The sequence below is a fragment of the Typopeltis vanoorti genome, chromosome 20 (genome assembly GCF_054136105.1).
Source record: "Typopeltis vanoorti isolate ZY-2024b chromosome 20, IOZ_Tvanoo_1.0, whole genome shotgun sequence".
Classification (NCBI taxonomy): domain Eukaryota; kingdom Metazoa; phylum Arthropoda; class Arachnida; order Uropygi; family Thelyphonidae; genus Typopeltis; species Typopeltis vanoorti.
Window position 1 is genome coordinate 105,217,661 of NC_143568.1, and position 18,029 is coordinate 105,235,689.

Genomic DNA, 18,029 nt, shown 5'->3' on the forward strand with positions numbered 1-18,029 from the left:
ATAGAGAAGATGTGTGCACCCTTGTTTCATACCTGATTTTACATCAGGCCATCTTCCTATACTTCTTTCAATTCTCATTACTGATTAAAACTCTAATACAGACTATGTATTGCTCAAGATAATATCTCATTTAGATCACATAACTTGTTCAAAAGCTTTTCTCAACACCTGATGAGGTGCCAGCCTTAACTACATTTTCTATAAAACTTAAAATCTAATCCTGATAAACTCCTATTTGGCCTGAACCCAATTTGTTGTTCTTTGAATTTCTCTTCCACAATTTTTCTTAGCCTCTTTGCATGTATATCTTATCTAGAGTGCTACATAAGGAAATTTCTTTAATTTTCGCATTGTTTTATTTCCCTTATTTATAGATGGTTTCTACGAGAGCTTTACTTCAATCATCAGGAATGGAACCTTCTGACCTTCACAGTTATGCTGTGCAGCCACTAAAACTTATATACCTCCATAGTTGAGAATTTCTGGTCAACCATTGTTCTGTCATTTCTTGTTTCATTTAGCAATTACTCCAGGCATCTATACCATTGTTATCTTCATCAGTACTCTTTCCTCCATTTCTAAGTTGTTGTTGTTGTTTTTTTCCCCCATTATCTTCTAGAATATTTTGCCACCTTCCATATTGTTACTAGTCTTCTGCTTGTTTAGCTACTTTTATACTTTGCACTGCTTTCCTACATTTTCTCTGTATTCTCTCAGGGCTCATACTGATCTACTGCTGTGAACTTTCAGTACCCTTTCTAACATGACTAACTTTTTGAGTCCATCATGGAGTGATAATTTTTCTATCCTTGTCTGTTTCTCTGGCTCAATACTTTCAAATCCTTTCATTTTTTCATGAACAATAGTTTATCCCTGAAAGTTACTGTACTTTGATTTTCTTTAACACTCTTTCTTACACGTATTTTTTTCAGTATGATGAAACTGAATATTCTGCTCAAATCTGAATGGTGATCTCTTCCTATTTCCCCCCTATATAGTCTTGTGTCCTAAACACAAATTTACTATTATTATTCTTTGCTGTTTTCTCCAAATTTTACCAAAAAATTTATATGAATTAAAATTAAAAATTTAAAGAATTCTTTATATAAGAGTAACAGTGCCTCCCCAAAAATTAAACTGGAAGTATCTTTTTGTCCATCGTGTATTCAAAAGGGAGATAATAATCAACTATCAAGCTGTCGCCTCAATACTCTCAAAAATAATGGAAAAGGTCAACAGCCTATCAGTTACTTAACAATCATCAATATGGATTCGGAAACTCTTGCCAACTTCACACGTCTTTAGACACAGGCCATGGAAAAGTTCAGAGAAACTCAAGTGGTTGTTATTGATATTGCCAAAGCATCTGACCAAGTCTGGCATACCCGGCTATCTCTGGCAACTTCTAGGGGATGGTTTCCTTTTATCAAAATTTTCAATCAGTGCTGGTATATCCTAAGGCTCAATGTGCTGTCACCTACACTCTTCTTCCTATACAATAATGATCTTTCCATGACATCCACTTTGCTTTTTCATTTTCAAAACCTCATGCTTCATGATTTTTAACCAATGTTTTATACACCAGTCTTCTTTCCATTATCAAACCGTGTTAGGATAACTGGATGAATTTTAATGCCATCAAAATACAGTCCTATCTCTTTGCATAAAGAGATAGGACTGTATTTTTATCTTTAGAAAGAAAGACCATTGCGCTCTCTCTCATTTTTGATGATAATCCTCTCTCAGATCTGCATTTCTTCAGCCTCCCAAAAAATGTTGTATTCTTTTCCATTCTTTAATACAGTTCCACCTAACTTTCCTCAAAATGTTTGAGGTTGCATACAGAAAACTGGTGACCCCATCCAGTCACTTTTCAATAGGTGCTCTGCTCCTCTGAACTGGCCACTACCATTCCTCCACTTTTCTGTACTTATATAAGAACATAAACAGCTGCTCATCAACACCCACATACAGTTCAACTTCATATTCATCCTCTGCTCTTTGGAAGGAACCATCTTTGCCAATGATTACAACATTCAGGTTTCCAAAAAAAAAAATACAAATTCATCTCTTCCATCTAACCACTTATCCAGACATGGCACTATTGTGTCATAGGAACTATCATGTATGGGACTGATAATAGGATGTGTGTGTGTGTGTACACACCTAAAATAGTAGATATGATTGTCTAACAACATTTCATTACTATTTCTACTTTATGTAACAGCTGAGTCAAAATATATGCAGTACCAAAAGGATATATTATCAAATTCCAGAAGAAAAAAAAATTCTAATAATAACAGCTAGAGTAGTAACTGATACTGCTTCATGATTCTTTGAACATACATGGAGAATGTTTTATAAACACAGTCTAATTTAAGCTTTAAAATGTTTTCCACTGATACATGAAAATTGGTATGAGACGTGTTTTTGTGTCTGGTGAGTAACGTGCAACATTCTTTTAACAAAAAATTTATTTAAATGACTAGTTTTGTACGTTTTTGTGTATTTGTTCAGATTAAAAAACAACCAGTAAAAGACATTCACGGAGATTTCTAAATTAACAACCGTCACAATTAAAATTACACTTGAACAGGATGTTGAATATCGTAACAAGATGTCAAAGCATGGCTGATTGTTGCAATGTGTTGTGTAACTTCTCTCATAGACTAATTCATTAAAATATGCAGGTCTTTGCTGCCCACGATTTGAGATGAGACCTTGGTTTTTATTACATTAAGTAGGACATTGTATTGTTTAACTCACTTCTTTAAATCTTGCATGTAATTCTTGAATTCTCTGTATAGCATATTTGTGAGTTTTTGATTTATTTGATGTTTTTTAAAGGGTTTCCCTGGATCGACCCATCTGTCCAACATAACAAATGCTGCAAGTACAGAAGATTTTGTACATGCCTGGCCATTTAAGAGGTGTGTATAGTTGTTTCATATCTTTGCATCATGGATATTTTTTGTAGTGATCTAAAGAAAACCTGTAACTTGCACTGTTAAAATTTACAGATAAGATGTTTGTTAAATGTTATTTAACAAACATTTTATTAGTAAAAAACAATAAAATTAAATGTTGCATTAAGACCACTACAAAAAATATCCATGATGCTAAGAACAGTGAAACAACCTCACCCACCTCTAAAATGGCCAAGAGAAACCTGTACTTCCAGTACTTGTTATGTTGGATAGATTGGTCTATCCAGAAAATCCCTTTAAAAAAAAACATATCAGAGACGAAAAAAAAAATGTTCAATAAATCAGGACTAGCATTTCACACCACCAAAGAAAAATGTCAAGAAAATTGAAAAGTCACAAAATATGCCATACAAGAGAATTCAGCAATTATGTGTACAGATTTACAGAAGCAAGTAAAATGACACTATGCCCTAGCCAATGTAATAAAAAACAAAGTCTCATCTTAAATCAGCTATGGGCAGCATATATAAAAGACCTGCAATATATTAATGAATTAATTATGAGAGAAGTTATATGGCACATTGCAACAACCAGCCATGCATCTGACATCTTGTTCAAGTTTAATTTGAATAATGGCAGTTAACTTAGAAATCTCTTTTTCTGAAGAAGTACATGAGTCATAACTATTGCATTAGTTTCCTTTTAGCAATTTGTTCACATCTCTGATTTGAATTGACTGACTTTTGTATCTTCTGAAGACTGCATCAATCTTTCTTTTTTCTTTTTTTTTTTTTTTGTGCCACCTATTTGTTCCCCTGATTTACTTCAGGATTCTAATATCTGTAGTTTCCAGTCTTTCAACAACGAATTGATTTTTTTCCTAACTCAATTCTCCCATCCCTATGTTAAAATTGGTTTACAACTGTGTTATGTTAGGTATATCCCATACATGATAGATTGCAAAACTTATAAAGACAACACATTATTGCAAGTGATCAAGAAGAAAGAAGGAACTTTTATGTTTTTTGAACAAATGGAGATTATACTTCATAGGAAAAGGTGTGCAGGGAAGACTGTTCCAAAGCAAAGAGATATAGGGAATGAAAGAGGAAGATGAGAAGCTAATTCAGTATTCAGAGTCAATGGATGTTAACCAGCTACTTTTCATGTGCTTATAGACCTAAGGGAAAGTGGAGGAATGGTTTGAGTGAGTTCAGTAAAACGGCAAACATGAAAATATCACCAGAAGAGGCATGAGACTGAATGGGAAATATCTATGAGAGAAGAATTGTTGATTAACCAGAGAGCTCTTGTCTGGACATTTTTTAGAAATTTTGGGTGCACAATTCCATGTACGAGAACAATATTCTGAGGAGGAACAGATTTTGGATTGGAAAGGACACTTAGTTTGGTGGATAGGAGATTATGGATGCAAGTCAGCCAAAGGAGAGATGCATCCACATGGAGATCTGGGTATTAATAAAGGTAATGAGAGGAAGTGTAATCTTTCTTGCATGAAATTAGGATGGGTGGCATTGAAGTTAAAAGCATTGTTTACATCCTAAAAGATGCTGATTGTGAAAGAACTTGTAGCTTTGGATATGTGAGCACTGCAAAGTCTGTAAAGGAAAATGAGGACCAGAGGAGGAGGATAGGAGAAAAAGTGGACAAAAGTACAGAACATTGAAATATTCACCATGACATGTAGTGAATGACTAGAAGAAATGGCAATTTCCTCTAGTCATTGAGTGGATTGTAGATCATATGATGATAACTTGATAAGTAAGCTTTTGTGCTAGAACCAACCAAACTTATCCACAACAGATGGGTAATGTTGGCAAGGAAATATGCTGTGGAATGAGAGTGATGAAACATTGGTGGTCACAGATTAAGGAGTTGATTGTTTATAACATCCATAATTTTCAATAGTGAATGCGATAAGATGATAGATAGCTGGCTTTTTTCTCTTTTCTCTGGGATGATTGTTTCCATACTGTAGAGTAGATATCATGAATATGAAAGATTGCAAAGAAAATACAGGATGACCATTAGATCAAGAGCACATTTGAAGCATAACTGGAGAATACTGTCAGGAGCAGAAGACCTGCTGTTATCCAAGCGATTAAGGATTCTTCTGATGTCTTTCTGACTAAAAGTTTAGAAGAGGAATATAGTGATGAATTCTTGCTAAAGTGGGGATAATACACTTCACCTTGATATCAATGCGGGAAGGTAGCATCTAGATGTAAGAGAAATGGAAACTTGGATGAGACTAAAAGATAACTGCAGGAGGCAACTTTGTTGCACTTAGTCCTTTCAGAATCTATTTGGGATTGGCCAAAGTCTTTCTGTGGTTGCTGCATGCTGCCTTGTAGGCTGAGTGGAGTGGTGGAGTTTTGGTTTCAAGCCACTTGTGATATGCTGCATTTTTTTTTTTTTTTTTTTTAACACTTGCTTGGTGCAAAAAGCTTGCTAGAAAGTCAAGGTTTGGATGTGGTCTGTAATGGGAGATGAAAGATTCATTCCAGTAAGAATATTACTAGAATAAGAATAATTTTTTTTTTATTTCAATTTATTTGTTTGGAGCAGGTGTCTGAATCTGAAGAGTTAAAACAGTCATCAGTTTTAGAGAAAAGGAAGAGAAATCATGTAGGTCTAGAAAGGAAACTTGGGCAACATTAAGGTTAAATTACCATAGGCAAAAGCTGATGGCATTTACAGTATATTTATTAAGAGAACAAGAGTATTTGAGAGAGTGGAGAGAATTACCAGATATTTCGATGGGCAGATTGCCCAACGAAATATCAAATAGAAAATTTGCTGATAGCAAATCTCTCTGAATCTCTTCCAACCTGATCTATGGAAATAGAAAAGGGAAGCCATTCTGAGTTGTGAACATTGAAGTCCTCAAGTCAAATGGCCTTGCTGTTTGTGTATTTAAACTGTATAATGTGATCAAGCAATCAAACAGCCTAGATCAGGCATTCCCAACCCTATGGCCGTGGGCACCATGACGCCCGTCGATCATTTTGTGTGTGCCCGCCGCTGTTCAACCTTGTGCCGTATAGTTTGAAATAATCATGTGCACATCACCCAACAATTCATGGCATGCTATATGACGATTATTAAATGCATACAATGTAAAGTAGATGCACATTCGAAGTTGCATTCATTTAACAAGAGAATTCAAAAAATTCGCTTGAAAAAAATAGATGGTGCTCATCGCCCTACCGGTATTTTAGAATGTGCTCTAGGAAACAAAAAAGTTGGGAACCCCTGGTCTAGACCATAGCTCAAAGGTCACTACGAATAATTCAATTTCAAAGTAAATTTGTAAAGCAAACTTTCCACTCACAGACCAAGGAAATAGTTTTCATTAAAGTGGAAGGTAAATTTGTTATGGTACATGAAGTTTACATTAAGATGTTTGCTACAATTAGAGTTGACTGTATAGCTTTGTTCCCATATGAATTTGCTATACTGAGTGACAAGTGTACATTAAAGAGAGAGAAATGATAGACTAGTAACTTCTGCAGAAGGGGAGTGTTGGTATAGTATGGAATGAAATGAAAAATAAAGTATTTATTCTGTAATTTTTATACATTTCCTGATAATAAACTTAACGATTTCTTATTCTGTAGAAACTATAAAACTCTCATAGCTAATAAAAAAAAAAAAGACAAGCATTATTTCTCACATACCTGTTTCCTAGAAAAAAAAGCCTATATTAACAACATTTTCTTCTTCCCCGATGAGAACCTTTTTGAAGCCTTATAGTGTTATCGTGTGATTGCTGCTGTTTTTCCTTCTGATCCATCTTACTCTTTAGTACCATTCGTGTAATGGAATTGAACATCTGTGAAAAAAATTATTTTGATGATGAACGGTGTGCATATAAGTTACAAGTTTTTGCAAAATTGCATGTGGTAATTATAAATGTGCATTCATTTTTATTCCTTTCTTTAGTAGCTGTTTTTTTGTGTTTTGTTCTTATGTGTATATTTGATCACGTTTAATAAAACTGTATTCCTATTTAGGCCAACGCTTCATACTAGTATGAACATATTCAGTTTTCACTTAAAATATGTAATCATAAAACACATAATGGAATTATGATAAAACTTTAACTTTTAAAAGTAAGTTAAAGCTGGGAACCAATCATATCTAGTTTAGCCATAAATACTGTTACAACTTGAACAGCACAAACAAATCACATGTATAACATGTATATAGCAGCTAACAATGTTCAAAGTGTCCCCCTTTTTTGCCTTCATGCACAATTGAAGTCTGAGGCCACATATCGATGGCAGCATGCACAACATCTAACAGAAACATGCCACTACTCATTACAAATCCACCTTCAGGCTGGTGATGCTGGGGTGTTGTTTCTTGCAGGCTACTCTCTTAAGCTCCAACCACAATTTGAAGTCCAATGGATTCAGATCAGGAATTCCAGACAGCCAATCAGATAGTGATATGTGGTCAGACACATTCAATTCCATCCACTGTTGTGTGGTCCTTGCCTTGTGTGCAGGGGCTAAGTCCTCTTGGAATGTCCACTGCCTCCCATGAAACAAGGTGTTCAAGGAGCCATATCCTGAACAACACCTTGGCTTCACAGTCCTCACATGGTTGCCGTCCTAATGCAGCGTGGTTGACCTGTTCTTTAGCAGTCAGATACGTCTTCTGTGTTGTTATAACAGTTAATAGTCCGATACACAAACATCCTACTGATCCCAAGTGTCTTTAGCATGTTGATAAAAACAGGTGGCTGCATTCTAACCTTGCGAAGTGCTATTACAGCTGCATGGTTCTCATAATCTCCCCACTCCATGTTCACCCATACAACTCGACTAATAAACACACAAATGCTGGCTGCACACAGCACCACGAATAGAACCAGGCTTCAGTCTGGGGGGGGGGGGGGGGGGTTGCAGAAGTTGTAACAGTATTTATGGCAAGATTGTGGCAAAATATCAATCTACTTGTAATAACTTTGCTTTGACTATACTCAACACAGCATCAGCATGTTAATACAACTCAATTTAAAAAAAAAAAAAGCAAAAAAAAACATGAGACTGATATAAAATTTTTAAGAGTCAAAAAAAAGTTTAAAAGTATTTAATGTCTATCACATTTTTCTGTGAAAAATGAAATTTAAACATTACCAATGTTTTACTATTATTACATATAATTTTTAGCAAAAACAACTGGACTACCAAACATTTTTTACTAACAAGGGGATCCCCAACAGTATCCTGTGGAAACTTGATTTCAAATTTTTCTTAGCTGTAGAGCATATCAAGAAATATTCTCTTGCAAGGTTGCCAGTAGTAAATGCAAGCATAGAAAGAAAAGTGCAAACATGAATTTCTACTAGTAGTAAAAGTGCTGATGCTGTACTGAAGTCTTGCTTTAGCAGGTGATCATCTGCATATAGCAGAAGCAAAATGATGCTTCTTGACTTTCATGCTTAATGCTATAAAATCACTATGATATGTATATTTTTATTTTCTTACCTAGAAGTATTAGCATAAAATATTCCAGGTTTGATTCAGGAATTATTCTAACATTTATTCATAAATGTTAGAATAATTTCATAAAATTATTCTAACATTTATGCTTTCGTTAGCATAAAAGTTAGAATAATGAGAATTCACCATGTAATTAAAATTTACTGTTTTATTTTAGTGCATATATTATAGAAGTTCACTTTTAAGCTTTTTTTGTTATTTTTATTCAAACACTTGTAGTTGATTAATGTCTAAAATTTTGCATTGATTTATTACTTGACATGCTCTGTAACTTGCCAAAGGAGATTTACAGAATAGGTATTACCTAGGAATATGCTATTCGTTATGATGTCGATGGCTCTTTTATAAGAGATATCCTCAATAATCCTGAGATGGTTAGAACCAATGAAATGTTTTCTGATTGGTGCAAACTATTAAATAACAATGTTTTCTTTTGGTCAAATCTGATGAAGGATTTGAAAAAAAAACATTCTAGAGCATCTTGCCCTAAACATCCCCTTACCTCGTCTCCCACTCCTTTACTTTTCCCAGAAAACATAGAATTCCTGACTAGTACAACCACTCAAAGTTAAGTCCTTTTAGTTATACCAATGTAAATTTCTAGTAAACAAAATGTAAAGGGGTACGTACACCGATCACATAACTTTATTTGAAATATAATTCTTCAGACTAAGGAAAGCCTGGTAAACGTGGAGGAAGCTCAACATCATGATGCCATACATTAAGAAATTTTTAAAAAATGTTAGGAAAATAGTCATGATTCTCAAACAGCATAAGTTGAAAGTGGTATTCACAGCCATGAAGAAAATATTTTCAATCCTAAAGAAACTAAGTATATAATAAATTATCTACTCCAGTGGCCTATATATATATATATATATATATAGGACAGATGAGCCAATCAGGAGAAATTTGTATGAAAAGCAAGCATTCTGTTGAACACTTCTGCAACATCCAGAAATATCATAATATAATTCTTTTATATAAAAAAAAAAAAAAGTTTACGCCTACATTATAAAATGTAAGTGCAGTAGACTCTTATTATACTAACTTGAAGGGACCAAAGGAATAATTTGTTTTGTATTGCTATCGTATACTGAATTTATTTTTAAATAATAGCAATGGGGTTAGTGAGAGTAAAAATTATATAAAACAAAACTGTTCTAAACAACCTCCCTTCTGCACCTCCAAAGATATATAATATTCCTATTTAAAAAATCCTAAAGTATTGACCAAGTACTGACCCAAACTGATTATTATTACTACTTCATCTTTGATTATGTTTAATCCAATTAATTCAGATTTTGGTTACAGTTTATGATGTTAGTTATGCATTCAACTTTAAAAAAAAGGCCAGCTTTATTTATATTATTTATTATATAAATAAAGCCTCAAAAGTAGTATACCTCCAAACTTTTAGAAATGAAAGACTAAGAGACTGTCTTCTCTTCCCTTCTTTTCAATTAAGTACAGTTACTTTTCTCTTTTATGCATGACAAGTACAGAATACAAATTAAATGGAGAACAACTTTGCTATATAATATTCACAAAAAAAAAGTAAATAAAATTATGAACTCACTTTGATATTTGTAAATGAGAATTTTGTTTGATTTGAGTGGCATTTACAACAGCAATACAGTGGTAAAATCACCAATTTCCTACCAAATAGTACAGGGAAGAGGACTTTGTAATCCAAATAAGTTCCCACAGGATCACATGAAATCTTAACTTTGCATTCGAGTTCCTCTTGTGATGTATTTCTGGTTTTGTTGTACCGTTCTAGTTTACTGGGCTACATCTTATCCTGCAAATGGAAAGAAAAGGCAGCACTGGTAGTTCAGTACTCCCAACTCATTCCTTGCAATACCATCCCAACCATCTTTCAAAAAAAAAAAATAAATAAACATTGGAAAATTATCTACAGCAAACCAAAACCAATGGTAAAAAAACCCAAGCTTAAATCCTAACTTGACAATAACTATATAAGTAAGCAATTAATTAATCTCCAACTTGCTGCATGGCAAACTATTAAATGTCGCTTTCGAAATAAAATCTGGTCTGTAATTTATCTATTTTGAACAATCATACAATCTTATCTTCACTCCATTCCTTGGGGTTTTCCAGTGTCAAGATTGTCATTAAACAATCAGCTTAAAGGTTATCAACTCTTCACATATTTTCTTAAAACACATGATGATAGCTCATCCAATCCACCTACCTTATTAACAGCAGCTCCAGTTCATCTGTTTCCATTTTTTCTTATATTCTATCGCCACCTGGTACCATATCATTTTCATCTTTATGACATACTTTAACAAAGTGACCACTCAGTAATCAATCATCTCTTCTGCTGTAGTCATAGTCACCATCCTGAAACAAGACCATTCACAAAATTATTCTTCCAGGATTAAAAGTCAGTTCTCACTGCAAATTCAACCTAATCCAAAAATGAACTGTTTTTGTTTTTATAACTATTTTCAAATTCTGAAAACTATATTTGAGGGTTGATCAACCATGCCACAAAAGCCTTGATAGCTTCAAATTTGATTTTAATAAGACCTAGTTATATAATTCACAAATATCCATCAACTTTTAGGCACTTCCAATTGGAAATGAGATCTGAAACGTGTATGAATGCACACACACACACCTCCTACTAATCTATATACAAGATAGAGGAAAATGTGTAAGGGAAATAAAGAAGTTATTCTTCCACTTTATAAGACCACTTCTTGACTTGTGTTCAGATATGGTCAAAACTCACTGTGATAGTTCGTGACTGAAATTGTGATCTTTACTAATTTATTTAGGATGTCTATTAAAATTTACAAATTTTAATAGACATCCTAAATAACAAATTTCATTAAATTCCTGATAAAGAAGCTGATGGTTAGTGATCCTCTCCATTATTTTATAGAACTCAAGTAAGGACAACATATCTCCTCACCACCCACATTTTTTTTTTTTTTTTGCATGGGCTGCTTTCATACTATGAAGCAGATGCCAGCTGAGTATCAAAAAGTATGGATATGATGCAGGATGGTTGTTAGTTCTTCATTATATCTTCTGAATAAAATTTGGAGGAGGAAGACACTATTAGAAGACTAGAAGACTTTTTTTTGGTATTTAAGATTTTATTATTATCTTTCTGCCATATGCTGAACATTTCTGGTGTAGATGAAGGAATAGAATGATGCCAATAGGTCAGTCTTGTCTTTAGGTGTTGTTACAATAGTGCCATCTGAATAAAGGAGGGAAGAAGAGAAAGAGAGAGCACTGGACACACATGAACAGAGACTACTGACTGATGTGTTGGTTTGTGGTTTACTGGTGCAAGGATAGCAAAGGTCAAACAGTACAGAGGTTGCACCCAGTTTTTTGCAAGGGATAGAAGGCTTGTTGTTTTAGATTTACAGCCAAAGTAACTCAGGATATGAGGTGCACGTGTTCTTATGGCGGGTTTATTTTGCAGGGTGAAAAACTCAAGTGTCTGGGAGGAAAAATCGTGCCAAATCCATATGATCCCAACTAAGGAAAGAAGGGATGAGCACTATTTAAAGAGAGGAAACTTGTACAAGGTTATGGGTGATCAGAGTTACTGAGAGGAGACATGACCTATGTCATACTTGGAACTGTTAAAGAAAAGGATCAAGAATATTGTGTGAATGGAGAGGTTGCTACTATTCTGTTAATAAGCAATTTGTATTAGCTTGGTTACAGAAAATGGTAAAAAAAGAAGCTAGGTGGAGTTGTGTGGACACTGTCATCACCAAAAAAAGATAAATTCATCATTTGGGCAATTCTGCCCAAATTCATCTACGCCCAAACTTTTGGCATAAGAAATCAAAGCATTAACCCTCTTACCGACCAAGGTGGATGAAATAGCAAGACTACCCCAGACTTTTTCATGGATCAAAACTTCATTGGCATTCTATCTTTTATCAAGTATTTACCCTCCTCCACTGTTGATCCTTAACGGTGATTTGAGAGCCATTAGCGGATTAACTGTGGTCGAGCGACTTTTGTGTCACTTGTCTTTACATGTACTCTGTTACTTCGAATTTTCTTCACTGTACTTGGTATTTGATCGTTTTTTTTTTTTTTTGCTAAACAATTTATTTAATGTGTCTCTTTCCAAAAATAGAAGTTTCACATCTGCCAAAATAAATAATCAATCCTGAAATGACCATAGATCAGCTTTTGCAATGAATATACTTTAGTAATAGTTAATTTGCTCCACTTTACTGACAATATAGATTCTTTTTCGCGAATTTTCAAATGTCTGTTTACATTTAAAATATTTTGTCAAATATTTATATTTTTAAATAACATTTAGTGAAATAAATATGATATTTTGCTTTCTTTCTTTGCAAAATAACTTTATATGGATTGTCACATTTCAATTTCAGGAAAGATTGTTTTTTTTTTTTTTTTTTTATGAACAACAAATGATTATAAACTGCATTACTCGGTTTCCGATATTGTATCGTAGTATCAAAAATTTATACCTAATGGTATTTTATCAGAGACTTTTGCTGAAAATTGCAAAGGAGGGTTTTTTTTTTTTTTGTAGGATGCACATTACTATAATATCCAGTGCTTAACCACTGTAGATATGTTGAAAATATAATAGGAAGGATATCCTGTGTAGAATGATTAAAAATGTATGCTCATTTTTAGGATTTTTTACTGCAACCCCCCCCTCCTGTCCTGAAACTGAGTTGCATAACTACTTTAAATTTCTACAGCTTTGAAAGCTTTCAGACGGTATTCAAAATCTCTTATTTCAGTTTACCGTTTTGGCAAAAGAAATAAAGCAATAATATTGTTGTATATCGAAGCTTCTAATTCTGTACTCTTTCTTTGAATCTGAAATCAGCAGTCTGCTGAAATTATTCTAAGATTTAGAAATACTATGCTGTATTTTCAACATGTAAAACTGTATACCACACAAAGAAATTTCAATTGTGTTATTCCTGTTTCTTTTTTTTTAAAAAAATCTAAATATTACTACTTCTATTTCTGAAATACGTCTTAGAAATGCTGGACAATAATCCTCTTACCTAGAGGAAAAGCTAAGTCATAGATTACTCTTTTGAGAAACACAAGACAGAAAATTTCCAAGAAGTCGCACTAAATTGCCTCAAGCAAGAATGTCTTGTTTCGTTTTCTGTTGTTCAGATATCCTAACACAGTAAAACTGACATTTCTTTTATAGGCTGATGAAGTATTTATGCCAAAAATGATTTCTTTATTTATAGTGATCAGCTTCACTTTTATTATCGAAAAATTCTAAATTATTTGATAATTATCTTGAAAAAAATTACTGCTATTGCTGCTGCTGCTTGCCATCTCACAAATGAATTGTATATTGGGTATACTTTCTAATATTCCTTTCTTGCCCAGTAACAAGTTGTAGACTAATGGAGATTACTAACTCCCCTCCCCTCCCCACACACACACACACTGGGAACTAGATCAAAAGAACATGCCCAGAAGGCAGCACACTAAAGTACCTTGCGCAATAACTGAATATTTTACAGGCAGAAATTCCTTGTTCTGTTTTTCCATCTTTCTGATTGATTAGCAGACATTCGAAGCATATTTTGATATTGCATTTGTAGGATGACAGTGTTTTTAAATATTAATTTCCCCTATTAGCCAACGTCACATAACTTCCTGATTTATAATAATAGGGAAATAATATGTATATTTTCTTATTTATAATTTGCAAATTTATAATAATCAAAACTTAGTTTCTGTATTGAAAAAAATAAACGTTATGGGAACAGTTATTATGGAAAAATCACGAAAGAAATAAAAACTGTACCTATGTTTCATAAAAGTTTTCAGGTGTCTGGTAATGTTGCAATGGGAGGGGGAGTGATGCTATCAAAGTCAAAATAAAGTTCATTTCTATTGTGAAAATATGAAATTTCACATTTGATGCATGCACATATACATATTTTGTATTAGAGAATATACGCAAAAGTATCACTTATATTAAAATTGGCAAAAAATATATAAACTAGCAGAAAATATATACATATCAATTTAAATAATAACTGTTTATTTCATTCTATAAAGACCGATTATACAGGGAAACCAAGAAAGCAAAAGTACAAAGAACAGTAGATTACTATATAATATAAAGAACAAATTTAGTGATATGATTAAAGAATTTCATGTTATTCTCTATAAAGCAAAGTTGCTCCAGTGTGTCCTAAAGGAAATCTGTGAAGTATTATTCGATTTTGATGGTTTTGTACAAAAATAAAAATAATATAATCTGGAACGTCGGCAGCCGGTTTTCTTTTCTTTTTTTAAAAGAATATTTCAAATAATTATCGTGAATTAATTTCTTTGAGAACAAAGCAAAATGTTTTGTCTAGAAAGTGATTAGAAAAAAATTAGCTCAAAAAATTAAAAATTAAATTGGTTCTCCAAGGTAAGGCAATATTTAAGTGAAGAAATTATGCAAGATCTTTATTTTGTCCAGAAATTAAAATTGTATTGTACAATAAAAAGAGAAAACAAAAATATAAATAATTTCTCTATTTTTAGTCTATCCTATATAACTAAAATCCAGTTACCCAGCACAGAACAAGGATATGCGTTTTTTGTTATAGGCAACTGAGAGGTAGCTACGCACATGACATAATCCGATTAACCATTCTCTTCAGTGCGAGGGTTTATCACACCTTCTAATGGACAGGACGGTCAAATTGCACTTTTTATCCTGGTTCTTTAAAGAGGTGGGCTGAATCATATCCAGATTTAGCTGGACGTCTATAGATGTCCTGGCCGTTTGGGAGGTTAAGGGCGATTTTCAGAATTCAGGAAAGATATAAAGATATATTAAAAAAAAAAGTGGATGGTGATTCTTCCTTTCCCCACAAGGGTTAATTATCATACTTACTATTTATGGTTCTGTGAAAAACAGGAAATAAGGTCTGAATCAAAGTGGTAATACACACCATTTATGCCATGAATGCTGGTAAAGTGGATGTACATTTTTTCTTTCTTTTGATTCATCATCATCAAATTCCTGACATATACCCTCAGGGAGGGGGGGGATGTACAAGATCTTATGATAGCACTACATGAAAAGTTACATCATTACTAACTTCCTATCAACAATTTTCCTCTATTATTATGTCCTCTATCTAGACAAATTAGCCTGCTATTTGTCAACATTCCAATATTATCAGATCTTATATTTCTGTTTTCTAGGGCAGTTTTTACTGTATCAATCCACCTACAACTTGGTCTCTTTCCTGCCATCCTGACAAAAAACACTTGTTTAGTTAATCTTTCCTCTCCCATTCTGTTTAAGTAGCCATACCACCTGAGATTAGTTTAACACATTCCTGAATGCTAACAATGTCAAATTCTTTCCTAATATCCTCGTTTTTAATGATATTGCTGCCATCTGTTTATGCCTTTAATCTTTCTCAGGACTCTCATATCTGTGGTCTCCAACCTTTGATCAAGAGTTTTATTTCTAACACAGCTCTCAGATCCATAAGTTAAAATTCGTTTGAAACACTGGTGTATATAGCTAATTTAGTACTTTGACTAATTTCTCTCTTATTCCACATAAATTTATTCAGATGACTTTTAGGAAATCATACCATACCAGCTTTGCTTATTTTTTATTTTTTTTAAACACAAGTGACACAATTTTTTTTGTGTGTGTTTGTTACTATTGGCCAAGTTGAATAAGAGTACAAATATACCAATGCATATCGAGAGGAAACACCTTTTTGGATATATCACTCACACATTGCATCCAACTGCCTTGGCATAAAATAACCTCATCATTTCTTCCACATATCACAGTATTCAATCTCCTTCCAGGTATGGTCTTGTAGAACAAGTGGAAACAGAAGTATGCACCAGCTGATCAGGACTCCTCCTAGTGTGTTGCCATTAGGTTCAGTCTTATATGCTATCAAGCTGCTGGCTTATAGAACAAATTTACTGTTGCCCTCAAATAGAGGAGCATCTAAATCTCTATGCTATGTATGGCATGCCCTTGAGAGTATCATGTACAGTATATAGAAAGGAGTTGAAGCTGAATTATGCTGAATTTTTATAACAGTTTTAATGCACAACACAATACAATAATAAGAAAATAAATACATTTATTTACTCAGCTGCTGATATTTTGCTGGTTTTATACCTGGCAGCTTCAGAGCACAAACATTTTGGCATAGTATTCCAGCAACAACAATTAATAGAAGGAACAGTTTAAAACTGTAATAGACTTCAAAGAACTGAAGTTTTAATTGGTACTATCTGTTTTTAGATAAAGAGAAGTTATGAGTATTAATTAGATCTTAAAATGACTGTCTCCCAAAATGTTGGTAAATTGATACAGCCATACTTAATGTAAAGCTGCTGCTGATTCCAAAAACAGCCTCTCTGACTTGTGATGACTTCTGTATAGTGCTTAGGTTTTTTTCCCATCTAATGACAGGGGTGAAACATGGTCTGCTAGTCAAATTGCCATAATGATGAATCCAAATGTATTTCTTATGTTCTCTGAGGTAGATGTCAACAGATTTTCCTTTTTATCCAGTGTAAGCTAAGTCATAAATACAGGTCACCACACATGCTCTTGAATGTAATAAAGGAGAGAATTTGTCCTGTGAATGGATGAGGGTTGCTAGTTTGATATATGGATTAAATGTGGTGTATATTCGTTTAAGCACTCTGAATATATTTTTATGATGTACCTTGAAAGTGTAGAATAGTTTGCTGTGGTCTTGTGTATTAGAGAAGAGGGGAGGAGAATCTGAAGGGGACATTTAGTATTTTCTTCTTTATTGGGGGGGAGGGGGATTCTAGTCCCAAAATGTATGCTAAAAAGTGTGGCAAAAGTAGGTGAGTTCAGTGGCTTTTGACCACAGGGCTTTGATCTATCTGCTACCCTCTGTAATTCAGTAGCCAGTTTTCTTTCTGGTCATTTACTGCATGCCGCAGTGGATGGCTCCCTCTGTTCATGAATGCAGAAATGCTTCAGAACTCTGTTCTATCACCCACCCTCTTTCCCCTATACATAAATCATGTATTCTTAATCACCACTAATCCTATTCACAGCTCTGCTGATGACGATCTCCAATCATCCTGCCTATTTAACAAACTAAGTAGCATTCAGCCATCTCAAGCAGTGCTTTAAACACTAATCTCCATATCATCCTTCAATAGGATGAGGACAATCTGGTCTTGCCTTTTTTTTCTCACAGAAGGGATCTTAGCTTGCCTGCCCTTACCCTCAGTAATATGCAAATCTGCAAATCACCAGAGGATCACACCTTTCTCCTTTGACTAACATTTACTCTCAGCCTCTCCTGGCATAAACACATCACACCAGTGGCTTCCTCATATCTAAAAAACTAAGCATTCTCTTCCACTGAAGACGCTATTTTTCACCCACTCAGCTACTAACTATACAAATCTGCCCATCCTTAGAATACCGCTCACACATTTTGGATGGTGGTTAACCAAAATTCTCTAAATATTATCAGTGCTATCCAGAGGAGAGTAATAAGGCTCACAGATG

At 33.8% G+C, this 18,029-nt stretch overlaps 1 protein-coding gene across 3 annotated transcripts in view; it reads right to left on the reverse strand.

The window, feature by feature from the left end:
* Positions 1–18,029, reverse strand: part of LOC150095746 (ras-related protein Rab-35-like) — an 81,287-nt gene that overhangs the window by 35,115 nt on the left and 28,143 nt on the right. For 2 of the 3 annotated variants that reach the window (XM_090410564.1, XM_090410563.1), the window contains exon 6: positions 6,629–6,783. In XM_090410564.1, coding sequence (XP_090266690.1) covers positions 6,655–6,783 — 129 coding nt within the window. In that variant the 3' untranslated portion in view covers positions 6,629–6,654. Of the gene's footprint in view, positions 1–6,628; positions 6,784–10,693; positions 10,832–18,029 lie in introns of those variants that run through there. The other variant, XM_090410565.1, reaches the window with a different exon arrangement.